This window comes from Astyanax mexicanus, chromosome 20 (assembly GCF_023375975.1).
Source record: "Astyanax mexicanus isolate ESR-SI-001 chromosome 20, AstMex3_surface, whole genome shotgun sequence".
Classification (NCBI taxonomy): domain Eukaryota; kingdom Metazoa; phylum Chordata; class Actinopteri; order Characiformes; family Acestrorhamphidae; genus Astyanax; species Astyanax mexicanus.
Genome location: NC_064427.1, coordinates 2,404,983 through 2,424,818, shown reverse-complemented (window position 1 = coordinate 2,424,818; position 19,836 = coordinate 2,404,983). Strand labels below are relative to the sequence as shown.

At 37.3% G+C, this 19,836-nt stretch overlaps 2 protein-coding genes across 4 annotated transcripts; one reads left to right on the top strand and one right to left on the bottom strand.

Annotated features, from left to right (window-relative positions):
• Positions 1–452: 452 nt before the first annotated feature.
• ash2l (ash2 like, histone lysine methyltransferase complex subunit) lies at positions 453–17,278 on the bottom strand. 3 transcript variants are annotated; one of them, XM_022680871.2, is made up of 17 exons: positions 17,189–17,278; positions 9,945–10,011; positions 9,689–9,834; positions 8,978–9,066; positions 8,784–8,878; positions 8,339–8,434; positions 8,122–8,217; positions 7,662–7,737; positions 7,526–7,543; positions 5,305–5,407; positions 4,418–4,635; positions 3,984–4,151; positions 3,562–3,755; positions 3,319–3,411; positions 2,565–2,663; positions 1,960–2,019; positions 453–1,248 (listed from the first exon to the last, which is right to left on the bottom strand). In XM_022680871.2, the coding sequence occupies exons 2-17, from the start codon at positions 9,978–9,980 to the stop codon at positions 1,141–1,143; spliced, it is 1,695 nt and encodes a 564-aa protein (XP_022536592.1). In that variant the 5' UTR covers positions 9,981–10,011; positions 17,189–17,278; the 3' UTR covers positions 453–1,140. The 3 variants fall into 3 exon arrangements, with proteins under 3 accessions (XP_022536592.1, XP_022536590.1, XP_022536591.1); XM_022680869.2 differs by lacking the exon at positions 17,189–17,278 and adding an exon at positions 11,194–11,282; XM_022680870.2 differs by lacking the exons at positions 7,526–7,543; positions 17,189–17,278 and adding an exon at positions 11,194–11,282.
• pnx (posterior neuron-specific homeobox) lies at positions 17,227–18,727 on the top strand. The gene is made up of 2 exons (XM_015604345.3): positions 17,227–17,362; positions 18,067–18,727. Exons 1-2 carry the CDS (start codon positions 17,227–17,229, stop codon positions 18,522–18,524), a joined length of 594 nt encoding a protein of 197 aa, XP_015459831.3. The 3' UTR covers positions 18,525–18,727.
• Positions 18,728–19,836: the final 1,109 nt, after the last annotated feature.

The window sequence follows — 19,836 nt, the reverse complement described above, 5'->3', positions numbered from 1 at the left end:
CTGTGGTAATTAGCATTATCTGGCTAATATATCAGATTGAACTGCACCTTATCAGCAGTTTAGCTCAAATAAAAGTAGTATATTTATTATCTGGGTCTGATCGAGACCGGATCATATTCTCACCACATGTGAACCGCTCTAGAGTTAATTTGGGATTACTGTTTTCATACCTGCTCAATCGAAACACACTAAGAGTACAATCCAACCGTTTCCGTTCCGTTAAAACCGAGTCCGTTTTAACCACACCAAATAGTGCTCCAGCACTCCAGTTATAACCCGTACAGATAAGTTTGTGATGTCCAGACATGCAAATCCAATCTGATCCATCTGCAAACAACATTTTAATTTTTTCATGTCATAAAAACAATAGAAAAATAGTTCAAATAAGAATTGGAGTCAAAATTTTGCATCACACTATACATCAAATATAAATTAAACTAACGTACCACAGGTTTTCTCTCAGAATAGCTTTATTAAAACAAGCTTCAGTAAAAAACAAGGCTTAATAAAATGAAAACACGTCAAATGATCAAATTAATTATTTTTTACAACTAAAAAGAACAGCTGAACCACTATCTCACAAAGAACAAAGAAGAAACGCAAGAAACAAGAGAGAGAACTGAATGAAAACTGAACAGAAACCCCATTTATTTGCTACTATTTCTAGGATTTGGACTAGTCTGAACCCGATTATACCCCAAAATGTACGAGGTGCAAAGGAAACGACGGCATGAAACTTTGCGTAGTATATTTTAACACTTATTATATATTTTTCAATGTTTCAGGTAAGATTTTTTTGCTAAATTAATTCAAGTTTCTCAGACTTTTCTTAAACTAGTTTAACCATAAATGATACAGTTCTGAAGATAAGTGTACCTGGAGAAATGCTCTAAATGTCTGCACTGAACGAGAAGCATTCAGAAGAGTTCACACTCTCAAAAATACTGAGAAATCCTTCAGTTTTGCTCATCTATGAGTTACATCACTGGATATGAAATATTGTGACTCTGGGCTGTGTGTAGGATGTGTAGGATCACGTATGTGTTGGACGTGTTGTATGAGGACACTGTGAGATGTGATGGTGAATTAGCTTGAATGGGTTGTGGCTTTGCATCACACTGAATTTACACTTGAAGAAATTTAACCCTCCCACGGAGGACTGCGCCGGCCGTCCACATCCGTCTCCACGTGGTAAAGAATATCCGCCAGGCTGTGCTCAATCACTGCACCCCAGCCCATATCACTCATCTACACACGAGGACAAAAACCAGAGGGTCAGTATTTACATACAAATACACATAAAACTGCCCACAGATAATTAACAAGAATATATACTGTAATTAACTGTTTTTACACAGGTGTCCATCCACATCCACACACTGAATAGAATTAGACAATTAGAGTCACACTGAAAAGCTCAGTGATTTGGACATATAAATTATATTCTCATTCAGTGTTTATTTATTTCTTTATTTAATCTACGTTCTACATTGTAGATTAATATTAAAGCCATAAAAACGATTAAAGGACACACATGGAAGTAAATCTGTAGTAAACAGTTAAAAAAAAAAAGTGCTATTCCTCCACATTAATCCCCTGATCTAAAGCTAATGAACTGAGATTGAGGTGATTTGAGGTGATTTAATTGGTATGAGCTGGAGCTTTACAGCAAAGTGAATGAAAAGCATCAACTATTGTTCAGCACCTCCAGGAACTCCTCCAAGACTAAAATTAAAATCCCAAGAGTGTGCAGATCTGTCCTCAAAGAGAAATGTGATAATTTGAAGGTGCACCATAAATAAACGTCTATTTTTAAAAGGTAAGGTGCACCGGATTATAGGCGAACTGTCGATTTTTGGGGAAAAATAAATTATTTTATATGTGCCTTATAGTCCAAAAACAAAGTCTGACTGTGTAAAACCCAGCTTGAATAAAGTTCACAAATGACTCTGTACTCACTGGCTGGAACTTGACATCCTTTGGAGGGTATTTGAAATGTGGCCCAAAATTAACGGATACCTGTAAAGAAAAGCAGACAAAAAGCATTAAACCTGAAAAAATAACATTTACACAGAAAAAAGTCTAAAAAAAACGAATCAGAAAATGTATCACTGTTAGTCTATGTGTATTAACCTTAGTTAAATTAAACCATGCTTCCTCTAATCTTTTTTTTTATATATATATTTTATATATTGTTATATTATATATTTGTTATACTGTATATTTTCTGACACTTCTAATCTGTCCTAAAAATAAAGACTTAGCATTTCTTACTGATGCTCCCAGAGGCTTGATAAATTATTGTGTCTTTTTATCCACATAAATAAATAAACCATATATAATTTTTAATAATAAAAAATTGTTTAAATACAGCAGCTTGTCTGACTTTCACATGTATAAGCTGTACAGTATTGAGTATAGCGCCATCTAGTGTCTCACACTGAGCTGTTTCAGACGCTCAGGTAAGAGTTTTGTAATGCTGTAAAGTCTCACTGTAACAAAGCAGCAGTAATGTACTGTAATGTATCTGATGATGAATCAGCAGAAGGTGGTCAGTAGCGTACCGTGCAGCTCTTGTAGAGAGATATAGCAGGGAAATACATTCCCTCAAACAGGTTGTCGTACGCCACGCCCTGGCTCTTTCCATTCTTGTAAAAAATCATCTGGAAAAAAAATATATAAACTTATAAATACAACTAATAGATGACACAAAAAATACATTTCATATAATAAATAATGCCAGAAAAAATTATTTAAGAATGCATTAGCATAATATATATATATCTACCTATAATTGATTAAGCATATTCAAACATTAAAATAGGAATATAAAAATGTTTAAAATATTTTACATAAATACATCTAAAACAAACAATGTCTGTATCTCATTTGCGCCGTCCCCCCACCCCCATACTCTCTCTCCTGAGATATTATAATATATCTCAATATATGTTGGGAAAATACTAGTAGTTTAAGCACAAGCAATGATTTTTGTTCATAAAATGCCACAAACACTGCTCACTGTTTGTTCCAACAAGATTCAGAAAGATGGAGTCTCTCATGTTGACAGTATGAGAATGAGATTTCTCATCTCGGGTGCTAAATAAATACGTTGTGTCAATAATTATTGTTTTTTTTGGTTACAATTTAAGAAAACTTTGAAAAAAAAAGTATCTTTGCCGAATAAAAAAATAAATAAATAAATAAAAAGTACCCAGCCCTGACTATTATTAAAAAATAAAAAAGTTTCAAGGAAATTGCATACATTCTGTTTTTGTGACAAACCTGAAGACATGTACAGATTCCCGTAATACTCACTCGGCTCTCACTAACTGGCTTCAGGTTCTTTTCTGCCTTGTCCACGTAATCCTTCTCTTCAAAGTAGAGGTAGCTTTTGAATTTGATCAGTGCCTGCAAAAATAAAATAACATTAATAAAAACAATTTTATATCATAAAAATGTGATGCTTACTGAGCAAAGTACAAATAGTTATAAATAGTGAATAAATACTGTACAGATATTTGATATTAATAACATACAACAAGTAAAGTTTGCTCCTACTTTGTCCTTGTATGTATCCGGTAAGGACCTGGCGATTTCTGTACCATCTGGAAGCTCAATGAAGAAGCCCAGGATGTCTCCCTGCCCGTAGCCATCAGAGTAATGCTTCCCGATGGACTGGTGGAAGCGGGTGCCCTTCTTACTGCGCCAGGAGTAGCTGAACTTATCGTAGCCCAGCGGAGCCTGTAGGTTACCTGTAACACACAAACAGTAGCAAGTCAGCACTGCACTCTGTGTTTCCTCTACAAATCCCCTCAGTTTTACCTGCTGAGGTAAAACACAAAATTACATTTAATTCTATATTATATAGATACAATTATTCAACTGTTGCACAAATCTTTCATTCTGTATGTATTCTGACAGAAATGTTAATTTCGGTAAATCTTTATTAATCAGAATGCTCTGTTTGAAGCGTAACTCACCTAAAGGCTGCGACCAGCCGAGTCGAGCCGCAGTTTCAGGGGGCATTTCGTCTACAGTCACCTCGAAATACCAGGATCCCTTCCGAACTCCATGAGAGGCCCGAACCATCGAGTAGCCCTTCTCTCCGGTCACAGTGAGACGGTCATCAGAGATCTTCAGCTGGGGAGCTTCAGGAAACACAACAGAAGAGACAGAGAATTTTTAATAAATATATTACTAAATAAATGCACAAATACCTTTAAGCTATTTGTCTATCAGTCGAAAAATTATTTTTTCAGCTTGTACTTTTACAAGCGTAAATGCTGCCTGATAGCACTAGACTGAGGAATTCTGAACGGCAAAAAGCTAGTGCTGCAGTTAGTGGCTAATGCTAATGCTGCTGAACCTAGCCTTAGTGCTGGAGAAACTTCACTGACAATGACGCTCCGTGTACCTCGGTCATGCAGGGCTAGCAGCACTCTCTCATACAGACAGGCCCTGTATAAATCTCCCGGGATGGGTTTTCCGGCCCAGCAGTCCAACTCCAGCTTCTCTGGGTCAGGGGCATGGGGGTCCGGCTCGGCCAAGATGTACCGATAGCCGTCCTTGTTGAAGGGATGCTCCAGGGGGTATCCGTGAGGAGGCAGACGCTGGGCTGAGAACAGAGGATCACTGCAGAAACAAGAACGCAGACACAGACCACAGATAAATATACAGCTATATGCATAACAAGCAGAAATGTGAGAATGTTCTCCCCCTACAGTCTGGAGTGTAATTATCATTTTGGTCCACCCTTAAAGGACAAGCTGTACACATGCATTTTTGGGCAAGCTAAACGAGTGCATTTACATACACTTCACACACATCCAATTACTGAAGAATTTTAGAGTCTGTCAGTAAACCAATCAATGTATTCACATGAACTCAAGGGTTTCCTTAAGTCAGTAATGAGGCAATTATTCAACTTTTACTTTGCAATCAGCCAATAAACTCACAGAATAAGACGAAAAGTAAAAATTACGTAAAAACCCGAACTTCATGCTTTACCTCTTTTAAAATTAATATGATCATATTTCACTTAGTTTCTGCTACCACTGTCTGTTTTCAAAAATCACACATTTTTCCTTTTTTTTGCCATTTAAGCTTTACCAGAAATGGTACAAAATCTAGTGTACAAAATTCGTCTGACCCGCATGGCAACAGTAGCTTTAGCCTTTAGCTCAGATTAACATGATTAGACTAAGTCTTAGTATCAGCAGAGAAGAGAAGAATTAGAGGTCAGTCAGTGGAGCATCAATACTATAAACTGCTTCTTTAATAGATCACTGTGTGTTGCTGCACCTGCGGGTCCTCTTGGCTGCTCCAGCGCTGGCTCCGTCCTGCTGCTGCTGCTGTTTGCGTTTGGCTCCTCGGCCTTTCCCCGTGCTGGGAGGTGGAAGACCACCTGTGATGGAGACAGAAGCTTTAAATCACAGCTCCTAAAACACATCTGTCTTATCACAATCATAACCCTTCATTAACCAATAATCAACTAAATGCCTGTCTGCAGCAGAATAAGCCTAAAATCTAAATAAAGATATGGAATATATAATGCGAGAGAGCAGAGGAGGGCTATTTAACCAAAGGTAAGTACTCTTTAATCACATTTTAATACACCCAAAGTCCATTTCACACTGGAGTTCTCCTTTAAAATAGCGGATTTCAAATGCAGCATTTATAAGAAAACATTTGGACATATATAGCCTGAACTGAACTGGTTCAAGAACCAGAGTTCTTTTATTGGAAAACCGCTAATAGTGTTTCTCTGCTGTAAATGAGTAATTAAGCATATTACAAAACGCATCATTACAAGATATAAGAAGATATAAAAAGAGTTCAGAACTCCATGAAAACATAAAACACGACTAAGAACAAGCAAAATTAAATACTAATGCTCATGGTCTAGTTCCTCAAAAGCAGTATAAAGTTGCACTACATTTACTTATTAAAATCATCAAACAATTGTTGAGACAATATTAAAACATGCACCATTAGCATTGGCATTTAATGGTAAATTTTGGTAAAGATTTTGCTTTTGAGGAACTAATTCTAAGACCAGGAAGTCCAGGAAACAAACAATAAACTACATTAGTCTTGCTACAATAAGCAAAATCCAGATTTTATTAAAATCAAGACACTTATGTTAATCAACAGAGACTGTATCAGACATGTTAGCATTCAGCAGCTAGCATCAAGCTAACACAAGCAGGGCTTGAACTCTGATCCCAAAGAGCATGACACTTAGATTTAAAGGAGAAGTCTGGTGTGAAATGGACTTGGGTTGTAGTTCTCCCCCAGCAGCTCCCAACAGGCTTACAGTGTTAGCGATAGGGGCATAAAGACACATGCAAAAGGTACTGTGTGCATAAACAGTCTAATCTCTAATACATCTGTGCACTTTTGAAGTTCTTAGGATCCTCTGGAATATAATCAAGAGGAAGATGGATGATCACAAGCCACCAAACCAAACTGAACTGCTTGAATTTTTGCACCAGGAGTAAAGCAGCATAAAGTTATCCAAAAGCAGTGTGTAAGACTGGTGGAGGAGAACATGATGCCAAGATGCATGAAAAAAAACTGTCATTAAAAACCAGGGTTACTCCACCAAATATTGATTTATGAACTCTTAAACCTTTATAAATATAAAATGATTTGCATTATTTGAGGACTGAAAGCTCTGCATCATTTTTTGTTATTTCAGCCATTTCTCATTTTCTGCAAATAAATGCTCTAAATGAGAATATTTTTATTTGGAATTTGGGAGAAATGTTGTCTGTAGTTTATGAAATAAAACATCAATGTTTATTTTACTCAAACATAAACCTATAAATAGCAATTCCAGAGGTGTATAATGGAAAATGAGAACAGTGTGAATTTTTAGTAGAACCCTGATGTGATAATTAGGGGTGGGTGATATGGCACAATATTCAGGGTATAATATCGTTCACAATATTTAAAAATGTTGGTGATATTGTGTACGATACGATAAAGCATCTCGTTTTAAAGGTCATGGCTGTCAGAATTTTGCCAATAAAGTTCGAAGCTACTTTGTGCGTGTTGTTAATGGTGTAAAAATGGTGATTTCTTTGCTTAAGCAACTCTATGCCCCTGTCGCTAGCACTGTAAGCCTGTTGGGAGCATCAACTAAAAGCCCTGTATTTCAGAATGCCGGTGGAGAATGAAGGTGGGCTGTTCTACTACTGTTTGTTCTCGTTCTCATGTTTCACTACAACCCAAGTCCGTTTCACACCAGATTTCTCCTTTAATTATATTTTGTTGTGCAGCACAGAAGACACAGCACAGAAAGCACAGATAAAGCAGGAATTATTGGACACATGTGGACGCAGGTTGACGGCTGAGGGCAGGACGCCCAGAAGGAGCAGCCAAACAAGCTTTAGGACAAAAAACCATAAAGCCAAGCTTCAGATAACGAGGACAAAAGCCAGAGAGCAGAAAGGGTTAAAGGAGCACAGAAAACAGCAGCCTTGAGTTTAATCACACAGACACCAGGCTACATATTCACCTGAAAACGAAGATCCACCTGTAATATAACGTGTAGAGCGCCCAACAAAATAAAAATTACAAATTATAATACAGGATTTCATGTTTAGATGTAGTTATTCAACAAAATATTCACAATAAGAGCAAATCTGTCTTACCGTTGAGATTTCCTGCAGCTGTGACTGTAGTAGTTTGCTTTTGGTTGTCATATGAAGGTCCAATATTGGCCAAATCCTGAAACAGACAAAGAGGTAAAGAACTGTGACAGTAAATCAGTTTTGTATTGTGATAATTAGGCCTGTTACAAAATATACATCATTTTTAGACAGATTATCCTAGCAATAATTGTGGTTAACCTAATTTTAAGACAATTTTATGCCAATTATATAACTACAAAGAAGCATAATACACACAATTACACCCTACTGTAAAGACCAATGCCCTACTAGTTTAAAAAGTAGCTGGCAACCTGGCAACCTTGAAATTACTTTGAGTACAAACCACACACAACCCTTCTAAATGAAATGCTAGTTTAGCTCCATATTCCGCATTGGGAAGAGAAAGCTTGCCATCAGCTGTGTGTGTTTATATAAACTCAAAGTGAATAAGAAATAGTACCTGATCAAGAAGGCCAAACTTGGGGTATTCCTCCTCAGGATCTTTACTGCCAGGGTCAGGATGCTCCTTCACCAGGAACACGTCTCGCTCTTTACTCTGAAATCACATCACAGCACTCCAACAGTGAGAAGAATCTCAGAGAATATGATCTGCATCCCAAAATCAATAATTCAATGAATCAGTTCCCAACAAACATGTAGGAATCAAGTCTATTTACCATGGTTTTTACAATGTTGTTCGGCCATGTTAGCTTCCCCGGTCTCTGACGGGTCGTCATGCACTCCCAGTACTTATCAATGAAAGGTATGATATCCTGAGAAACAAAAATGACAAGTTAATTTTCTGATATGCTACAAAATACATGCAGTCAGGGGCTGGAATTTTGGCTTTGAGCCTCCCCTAAAGGACACGCTTTGCACATGCATTTCTGGGCAAGCTGAGAGATACAGACCTGTGACTGAATGTGAGAGGAACATGTGGACTAAGGCAATGAAGTAAAATTACAGGATTTTACACTAATGCGACTTGGGTTACAGAGCTATGCAATTTGTGAGCATTTTCCTGCCCACTTTACCAGAGTCACATAGAGTACCAACAATAAAGATTTAAATGTTTTTATCACAGTCAGTGAAAAAATCAACATGAATTTAATTTTATGTTACCTTGTCTTTAGAAAACATGGTCTTGGGGTGCTCCTCTTGAGTCCTTGACCTCCACGTCAGATTAGCCAAAGCTGTGAGGCACATCTCTTTCAAGTCTGCGGAAGATTTCCAAAATCAGGACAGACATTTGCAGAAAAATTCTTCAGTAAGAACAAAAATTTCATGAAACTTCCTGAACAATCTAAAACACTCACTTGCTTGTTTCCTTAGAAAGTATGTATTTCCACTGTGATGACAGACGTTGCAGTGGAACACATAATTGGTCATAAAGGGAAGGCAAGTTCTGAGGAGAAGAGAAAGGAAAACACATTCAAAACAAATTTAAGCAAAGCAGCAACTACCCCAACTAATGCAAGGGCTTTTTAGAGAAACAGATAAAAGCTCTCTGCAGACATTTTTTTTTTTTTTAATCCAGTACTTTCTGCATGGCATCAGATGAAAGTTGGCTTTGGATGTTAACATTACCAATTAGAACCCCAAAAAGTGATTAATGAATGAAATAACGTATCAGTATTACAGTATCGCGCACATAAGGATAAGTATGGGGTGTTCTGGCAGATCACATACAGTCTGAGTCATATTGAAATGTCTGATATCTATGACTCCAATACTATGACTTTATCAGTATCTGTAAAAAATATCACTGAGGTTTTTGGTCACTGCACTGCAGAGATTCAAATATTCAATGTTCGAATAATTAACTAGTAATTTTCTCTAAGTATTTAAATTATTCAATATGATTTTAGATGTGCCAGTAATAACATGTGTAAATAAAGCACTACTCAATTAAACTTACTAAAGAAACTGTTGTAATTGTTCTTAATGGTCACTAGGCCAATTAAAACAAGAGTTTAGTAAAGTGATTACTATATTGCACAAAAAAATAATAATAATTGCGTACTCACGCAGTATCGATGCTGAACGTGTCGGCGGTGAACCACTTCATGCACAGCGCACACTGCAGCTCCACCTCGCCCAGCTGCCGTCCACTCTCCTCATCTCCTGAACCAGTCTGTGCATCTCCAGCCTCAGCACCATCACCGGCTGCATCCTGAGGATCCGGATAAAAGAAGAACGTCACAAAAATACATTACCACAGACAGGTGTGATTTGACCAACTGATCTTTTTCCTGAATCTCTTCAAGCAGCCTGTGGACCCACCATGGCCTCCTTGCTGTTGCCGGATTCTGTTTCCATGTTCGCTGTTAGATCTCCAAATGAAGCATCTCTGCAAAGAGAACAAGAATTCCTCAGATAAAGACCCGACACTGTCCGAACAACCGACCAGAGATCGGTACTCTTTACTGAACGCTCCTGGGCTCAAATGCAGAATTTCAGAGCTTTGGAGGAGAAAGAGTATCAGGGTCCAGAATAAACACTAGTGTGAAAACTCCCCAAGCGCGAGAATCGAGCCTGTGTTAAAATCTACTCAACTCTGAAAAGCATGCAGTCGTCTCTAACTCTGCCAGCCTTCATTTATAGAATTAGAATGTTTATTCCTCTTATATCTCGTCACAAAAGGCATTTTCTCTGGTCTAAAGTACAGCTATAATTGCTTTTTTGACTGGTTTCTCAGCTCAGCCCCAATTTCAGTAGTGGGTTCTGATTGGACAGTGATTACATTTAATTTTGGCACAAATACTCCTAGACAAAATGCAATCCTGTGCATTTGTTTTAATTTGTATTAGATCATTCGCAGCACAGCCACACAGTCAAATACAATGCCTAACCCTAACCCTAGCATTTTAAGGAGCTTTGTAAGCAATTCTGACACGAATTCATTGTTTTTTTTTTTTAAAAATGTAAATTCTTGTGTCCTTTTTTTTCCAATAAAGAGACCAGGTGCAGTAAAATGTAATGTAATAATGGTTATGCATTTCATTTAGGCACGTATTCTGCATGTTAGTGAGAAAAAACAGCAATACATCTTGTATTGTAAACTGCATTTACATTATTCCACGATAGTGTTCGCTTTTTAATTTTTCAATTGGCACTAATTCCTCTTTATAGTTTTCTCACCTAAAGTATAGCTGGCTAATAACGACAATGAAAACATTAACGTTAACCCAACTAGCAAAGCCTGTCAATATTAAATGGGATTAGAAAGAACATGCACCAAATAACACCAAATAAGTTACTTATAAAAAACATTTGTAGTATTTCTAAAGCATAAATAAAACAAGTTAAGCTCTATAAACACTGGTAATTCATAAATGAGCACAGAGAATTATCATCATTAGCCTTAAACACTGCCTGTGTTTACTGCCTGTAACTCAGCCCCTGCTCCTCTATTCAGCGCTAAAAGCTCGCGGTTTATATGAGACGGGTATAATAGTGTGTGTACGGTGTGTTAAAGGTGTATAAATCGCTGTAAAAGTGTGTGTTTTGTTCAGTTTTAGCTGAATCTCACCCTTCCCCTGTGTCTCCCTCAGCCACAGACACACCGCCCGCCTCGCTCTCAGAAGCCATGTTTAAAAACGAAATCACGCCGGAAATCTCGCGAGAGAGACGCGACTGCTCCACACTGCCCTCTATCGGCTAGATCACGCTACTATTAAAAAATCCAAAATACACATAGAGCTCTAGAAAAATAAGAGAGCACTTAAAAATTATGATTTTCTTTGATTTTTACCAAATTGAAAATCTCTGGAATATAATCAAGAGGAAGATGGATGATCACAAGCCATCAAACCAAGCTGAACTGCTTGAATTTTTGCACCAGGAGTAAAGCAGCATAAAGTTATCCAAAAGCAGTGTGTAAGACTGGTGGAGGAGAACATGATGCCAAGATGCATGAAAAAAACTGTGATTAAAAACCAGCTTTATTCCACTAAATATTGATTTCTGAACTCTTAAAACTTTATGAATATAAACTTGAATTTTCGTTGTATTTTTTGAGGTCTGGAAGTTCTTCAGAGCTGAATAGTGGTATGAAAAAGTTTGGGCATCCCTAATAATTTTTCTGATGTTATAGAAGATGAACCAAGACCCTAAACACTGCTCAGAATCTACTTAAGCATTCATGAAGAGGAACAAGTGCAATGTTCTGGAATGGCCATCTTAGTCCTAAGACCTGTATATTACTGTATTGAAAATATGTGGTGATTTAAAGTGGGTTGTTCATGCTCCACTTTATTCAGTACATAAATACAAATATTATACATTCAATTTATAATATTTTACACTCAATTGAGAATGTGTGGATAATAGTGAAACAACAAATGTTACATTGAAGCCATGGTACTGTTGCACCCCTTTAGATGTATTTACAATAATAATGGGACAAAATACCACCTAAAACACTGTGTTTTTTTAATTGAGAAGGAATAGGATTTTTTTACTGTCTTGACGTTGTTTATAATGTGTTGCAGGGCTGCTAAAATGCAGAAATGGATGAATATTAACAAATGAAATAAAAAAAATCATCAAAAAAGTTTAAATTAATGTCTTTCAACCCCTATAATAAAAGAAACATCAGTTAAATCATAGTTAATCAGTAAACAATATAACAAACACATTTTAACTTTTAACCCAGTTAAAGTAAAAAATATCTTTAGTGCTACACTAGTAAAGGCCGATTCTTTATTTGAGGAAGTTCTAGACTCCTTTTAGGAACAGAGGACCAAATGTCACTGACCCTAAAACGCATCGTAAACCTGTAAAACGCAGTTTAAACAACTATTACGTCTAAAAGTACTATTGTCCTCTGTAATGTACATGACAATTATTACAGGGACTGTCGTTGAACGCGGCGGACAGACAGCCGACGAGGGAATTGCCCTGTTTGCTGAATGTAAAACATAGCAGTAGTAGGCAGGGGGACGTGGGGGGGCCGGTGGGGCGGATTGTTAAAGTACATGATTGTTTGTGTGTCTTTCTCTGTGATCTATTGTTGGCCATCTGTGAAGTGTGGACAATGCTGGGGGGTATCGGGGGGCTCGGTTTATGTTATAGACTGTAATGAAATGCCCCCTATGTGCTCGGTCTGAAGGAAGACCCTTTAAACGGGTCTGCTTAACCTCTCACTGTGATTCCATTGTGCTGTTTTACACTCAGTTAGCTTAAAGAGATGCACTGGAATAAAATAATAAAAAAATACATTTAAAATGCTTTGTTTTGCTGCAAACGTTCATTCTTACATCTAACATTCTGTTTTACTTTTATAATCAACACAATAAACTAGTGTTAGTGCTATTTGGAAGGGAAATTAATAGTTAATAGTTCCTAGGAGCAAAAAAAAATATTCAAATTTTGACTGATATGGGCTTTAACTTGTGATCATATTTATTGAGCTAGAGTGCAACATCAGCCAGACATCTCAGCATGTAGAGAGTTGTAGAGGTTCCTAATGGAGTTCTGTGATAATCCATCAGATCCATGCTGCTCCAACTACTATTCCCACACAGTTTTTGCAGTAGAAATGATTAGAAGTGTTAAAAGTGTATCCCACACATTTTGAGGGATAGGTCTGGAGATGCAGCTGGACATGGTATAGTATCTGAAGTGTCTTTCAGGCAAGTTCTTGAGACAGCAGCAGCAGCAGTATGTGGACGAGCATTTTCCTGTCCTTTGGAATAGTGCACTGTTCAGAGTGTGAGTTTAGAAAAAGTAGAGCCACTGGTTACAGTATATGGGACAGGAACTATTATTGTGTCCCATGACTTTTGTCATGTCCCATAGAAGCTACAAAATGCTGCATTGACCAAGGGGATATATACTAAAGCATCTCAAAAAATGTGAATATTATTGAAAAGTTACTTTATTTCAGTAGTTCAGTTCAAAATGTGAAACTCTTATATCACATAGATGTATTACACACAGAGGGCCAGTTGTTCAAAGGTAATCTGATCGGATTTTGGTTATCGGATTGGATCAAATCTGGAAAACGGGTTGTTCAAAAGGGAAAGAAGCATTCTGAAATCGGATCAGATCACGTAATCCAATCCTAGTTTGTTAATGGATCAAACCTTCAGTTTCTGTTGTTCAAAACTTTTCAGTAGGATTTGGATAACTTTGATCCAAAAAAACAGGATTAGCCTGATCCCAACAAGGGGTAGGATTTCAAAGTGGATTTCAGGAAGAAAATGTAGTAAAACTTTAAAATCAAAGTTTTAAAGTAAAAAAAAATGTATTTGTACAATTTAGTGTATATACATTTATTTCTATTTTGCACTTGACCTGTTTAACCGTTACAGTAATAAAGTAGACATAGGCCACCAATTAAGCCTTTTACTGTAGTAAAGTAAAAATAAAAACAATCCTGACCCCATGAAATAAACCCCCCAAAAGATTTCAATAACAAACAAAATAATACATTCATTTTTTCATCTACGTCACTGTCATTCATCACTGTATATTAATGTCAAGGAAACATTCATCAGATATGAAGCTGTCAAAAATTCGAACAATTGCAAAGAACACCAGAGTTTGTTCTGGTTCTTCAACAGGCTCAGGTGCATCATAAACATCACAGAGAGGGACATTGCGTCTGGTAGCAACATTGTGCAGGACAATACATGCAAATAGTTAAGTCATGCAAAGCGTCTCTGCAGAACGCTCAATTGCTCGTATTGTTTTGCAATAAGCAGTATCTTGTTACTGCAAGAAAAAGAGTCATCAACCCCTGTTGGTTCTTCTATCTGTTTTTTACATAGCTAGTAATCCGGATTAGGTAATCCTGAAAACTGTGTTTCTGGATCAGGTTGATCCAATCCAAAATTGCTTTGAAAAACTGGCTTAAAAGTAAGACAGATCACCTGATCCTGGATAGCAAAAAATGTGATTACCAAATCTGGATAATTTTGATCCGGATTACATTTTTTGAACAACTGGCCCAGAGTGATCTATTATAAGCCTTTATTTCTTTTATTGTTGATGATTATGGTTTACAGCCAATGAAAACCCAAAAATAAGTGTCTCAGAAAATTTTAATATTATATAAGACCAATTGATACTTTTGGCAGGGTGGGATGTGTGCCAAGTCCTGCTGAAAAATGAAAGTTGTCAGCAGAGGGAAGCATGAAAAATCTTACAGCACTTCATACTTCCCTCTGCTGACAACTTTTACGGAGATGTGGATTTCATTTTTCAGCAGGACTTGGCACACTGCCCACACTGCCAAATGTACCAGTTTAATCAAAATAAATCATTCAATTTCAAGCTGAAACTCTGCTGTTAAACATGGTGGCGGGTGATTTTTGGCCTTTAATGCAGCACAAGTGTTAAAGATCTATCTGATTACTGTACTTAACCTTTTGTACTGCAAAAGGCCACACACTTCAGATCCTCCCTCTCAGATCTTATACAGGCAGCTTATACATTAGCATCATTACAATCAAATAATAATTCACAGTGGTTACTCAATAATAGGTCTTAAAGGGTTAAAGGGATCTTAGCAACAGTAAAGACTCATGAATTGAGTTTTAATTCTAAGTTGCTTTCGACTGTTCCTATTGGTCCGAATACCGAGCTTCAAAAAAGCGTGTCATTTGCCCGTATAATGGGGGTTAATACGGTTAATCTATTTTACGGTTTGACTCCAGAACACCTCATCTCCTACAGAGCGGCCCACAGTGCTTTACTCCGGGGAGCTTTGGGCACACTCCTGTCGGCTGGCCCCTTGCTGGCAAAGCCTCGAACCCTCCTCTCTCTGGACAAAGAGGGAGGTCAGGGAGGGTCAGCAGCACTGGTGACATCTGCTAATTGTCCTGGTGGGCCGGCTAAGCTTCACTCCACGAATACCAGTGCTATGGTTGGTGCTGACACCTGGGAGGACTCTGGCAGCTGCCACAGAAGACCACCTCTGGAGGCTTTGGAGATTATTTACAACTCAAGGCCGGCCTCCACACCCCCCGACAACGCACTTTACACAGACCATACAGTCGTCAAGCCTGCTGTTTACTTTTATTATTGAAAAATGTGGGATCAGATCAGTTGCATGTACAACTGCAAATTAGAAAAATTGAATGTGAAATGTGAAAAATCACAATAAAAATAAAAATCACAGAGTTTCTTACATTTACTCTGGATATAATTTGCCCAAATTCTTTTCATTTATTAATACACATTAGGACTTAAAATAATGTCATAATTTTTGTGATAACAATATTCTTGGTAATATGACAAATCATTAGGGATGCACCAATATAGAAATTCTGGGACGACGAAGATATCCAATATTACACATGTACACTGCCTGATCAAAAAACAAAAAATATCTCCACCTGGATGTAAGTAAGTAAATGATGTGGGGTTGGTTGATGCTGCAGTTGGTCTGCAGGTTTCTCAATATACTGACCAGGTTAGGGATATATAGACCAGGTTAGGGATGTACAATACTGGAATTATATCGATATCAGTCAATATGGCCAATGTTGCAAACCATTATAGCAATGCTGGCCACGCTACTCTAAATAATTGTTTTTTAGCTCATTTTCAGTTATGTTTAGTAGTTTTAAAGTTTTAAAGCTATACTGGAGTGTGTAGTCTCTCTGTATGTTATAAATGTGTATATCTGCATCTGCTCAGAATTCCCATATCAGTGCATCCCTATTAAAAATGTTTGCTTTTTCATACAGCTGTAGTGTATATTTACATTTATATTATTTACACGTTATTTACTATGTTATTTGTTTTTCCGATATTAAAATTTTATCGGTATTGTCTAATAACATGTTTTTGAACCAATGGCATCAGTTGATATAGCCAATGCTTATCAGCTGTATTAGCAATGCTGGCCACACTACTTTAACATTAATTGTTTTAAGCTCATTTTTTAGTTATTTTTAGTAGTTTCAAAGTTTTAAGCTTTGAAGTTATATCGGCATTTGCTTAGAATTACCACATCGCTGCATCTCTATTAAAAATGTTTGCTTTTTCATACAGATGTGGTTTTAGATTTATGGGTGTATATTTACATTTGTATTATTTATATGTTATTTACTATGTTGACATATATCAAATATTTAAATTTTCCTCTTTAGAAAGAACACACTGATCCACCTCCCTCAACATCTATATGACTACAGAATAAAACAGCTCAGAGCTCAGTGTTTGTATATAAGTGATATATTTGAGCTCTTTTCTTGTAGAAATAGAGGACTGATTAACATCACACTGATCACTCTCGTGCTGCAGTGCCGTAAAATCACACAGTTGCAAATCAGAACAAGAGCTTCACAAAACATCTACACGACCCTTCAGAGCAGCGCGTTTTAACCGGAGTAATAAACAGCCAGGGAAGCGTGGCGCCCGCGGAGACGCGCATTTCCATCAGAAAGCGGAAGAGTTACCGTATCAGAGCGGCTTTAACATGCTAATTCACGCGCGTGAGGCTCGTGCGTGCTGCGGGTATAAATGCGGAGGGTCTGTGCGGGTCTTCACTTCCATCCTGAGCTCAGATTCACCTGCAGACCCGCGGATTTCCCTCTAAAACAGCAAGAACATGGAGCAGGACCCCAAACTCCAGCCATCAAACATCTCCTCATCAACCTCCTTCTCCATACTGGACATCCTGGACCCCAATAAATTCACCGGAAGCCCAAAAACTGCAGTATATGCAGAATTCAGCAGCACATCCGGTGAGTTTAACTACTAATTACTAGGGCATACATTAACATTATTTTTATTAAAGTTAATAACTTTTTATCTAACCTTTCCAGAACAGTGTTTACAAGTTATGTGTTTCTTTACCTTTTCTGAGTAAAGGCCAGTTAGATAACTTTTTAAAAAATAATAACAAACATAATACCTATAAATATACATACAGCTCTGTAAAAAAAAGTTAAGACCACTTCAGTTTCTAAATGCTTAGATTAGAAGTGTATTATTTCTATTTCCAAGACAAAAAGTGGGTCAAAAGTGGTTTTACAAATAATAAAAAACTACTGACCATTGACATTAAGGGGCATGGTCACGACTTCTAGATAATACATTAGAATTATTATATTTGACTACCTCAATTTAATAGTTTTAACCTTAAATAATGTCTAAATTTCTTAAAATTGTGTTGAAGTTTTAGAAAACTTTTTTAAGAAAGAGAGCTCCTTCCCTAAAAAGCTACATTTACAGCATCACCCAGCAGGGGGCGGGGTTTGCCCCCTTTTCTGACATACAGTACATATATATAAAGAATTGCAAAGTTTTACCTCGTTTACAGTATATAATATCGTGTATTGCAATATATTTTATTTTAATTCCTGTATCCCCTGTATCGCGATACCATATATCATATCGTATCGTCAAGTTCTTGCAGCTCATTCTCTGTCATTCTTCTCATTTTTAGACTCGATCAATGGTGAGGAGAGCCCGGCAGATACCGACAGCCTCTCCGCCCCGGACTCCCCGGCCCCGGACTCCCCGGTACCGACCCGCAAAGCCAGGCGGATCCGAACTGCCTTCACCCTGGAGCAGCTGCGTGTTCTGGAGAGAAGCTTCCAGAGCAGCCACTACCTCTCGGTGCTGGAGCGCCATGTGATCGCCTCAGCCCTGCGGCTCTCAGAGACCCAGGTCAAAATCTGGTTCCAGAACCGGAGAACCAAGTGGAAGAAGAGCCGAGAGGGTCAGGGTTCTGAGGAGCAGAGCCACTTCACCATCATCCCTCCAGCAGTGATCCAGAACCTGCCCTTTACCCGGACACTGTCCACCTGCCACCAGCCAGCTCCAGCATCTTTACACTACCACCCCTCCCAGTCCTACTGCTACCCCCCCTCCTACACTTACACTGCACTTACCTACTACTGACCCACCTCTCGACAACCCCTCCTCCAGCCCTGCAGCCTCACCCTGCTGTAATACACATATTTAAACCAAATGTGCTGCATAATATCGTATGTAATATTTATAAACCCAGTAAAAATGTTTTTATATTTATCCAGTTTTTTTATTATTAATATTTGTTGATAAATGTAATGTAAACATATTAAAAGTTCTATTTTTGCACTATATACTTGTATGTACTGAGTTGTTTTTCATTTGACATCTAGGCTCACCTGTTCAGGTACTTCAGTAACTACAGTTAAAATCACTCACAAACGTTTTACATTACTAGAATCAGCATTTAAGGTGAATTGATAAATTAGCAGCATTTAGACGAATTCAGCCTGCATTTTTTTTACTGGCAGTGTAAAAAGCATAAAAACATCCTGTCTCTCTCCCAAACATAAAGGGAAAAAAACCTTTAAAACAGCATTTAAAAAAATAGTCATGATTTTAATCACGATTGATTACAGAATATTTTTCTGATTAATACAATTATTATTTTTACAAAATCCACTACTAATATTAATAAAATTTAACTTTGCTAATCTAACACATGTTAATTTATTGACATTTAATGCCCATTATTAAAAGCTTAGTTTTAAAGAGAAGGAAAAGTGTATTTAATCACGATTAATCACAGAATGCTGTTGAAACTACTCCAATTTGTTTTTAATCGACGGACACCACTAGTATAAAGACAGCATTGGAAATTTAGTATTTATTTTACTTGCAGAAAATGAGAAATGGCTGAAATAACAAAAACAATGCAGAGCTGTCAGACCTCAAATGCAAATGCAAAGAAAAAAAGTTCATATTCATAAAGTTTTAAGAGATCAGAAATCAATATTTGGTGGAATAACCCTGGTTTTTAATCACAGTTGGGATGTTCTCCTCCACCAGTCTTACACACTGCTTTTGGATAACTTTATGCTGCTTTACTCCTGGTGCAAAAATTCAAGCAGTTCAGCTTGGTGGTTTAATGGATTGTGATCATCCATCTTCCTCTTGATTATATTCCAGAGGTTTTTAATTTGGTTAAAATTAAAGAAACTCATCATTTTTAAGTGATCTCTTATTTTTTTCCAGAGCTGTGTGTGGCTTGGTGCTGCTTAAGTAAGGAACTTTAAATACAATATTTATTAATACATGTCATATTTAAGTCTGTGCTGTTTTATTTCAGTGCTTGAGGTGTTTAATTTGTATTAAAAATATCCCTGAAGTCAAATAAAATAAGCAGCAGGCCTTGATGGAATTATAAGCATATGTCTGACAGACAGAGAGACAGACAGACAGA

Excerpts from the sequence above, each read along its gene's own strand:
- ash2l (XM_022680869.2), bottom strand. The coding sequence starts at position 11,252 with ATGGCTTCTGAGAGCGAGGCGGGCGGTGTGTCTGTGGCTGAGGGAGAC. Across the intron at positions 2,020-2,564 it reads CTCTCTACAAGAGCTGCACG|GTATCCGTTAATTTTGGGCC; the intron begins GTACGCTACTGA and ends TTTTCTTTACAG. Across the intron at positions 1,249-1,959 it reads AGGATGTCAAGTTCCAGCCA|ATGAGTGATATGGGCTGGGG; the intron begins GTGAGTACAGAG and ends CCTCGTGTGTAG.
- pnx (XM_015604345.3), top strand. The coding sequence starts at position 17,227 with ATGGAGCAGGACCCCAAACTCCAGCCATCAAACATCTCCTCATCAACC. Across the intron at positions 17,363-18,066 it reads AGAATTCAGCAGCACATCCG|ACTCGATCAATGGTGAGGAG; the intron begins GTGAGTTTAACT and ends TCTCATTTTTAG.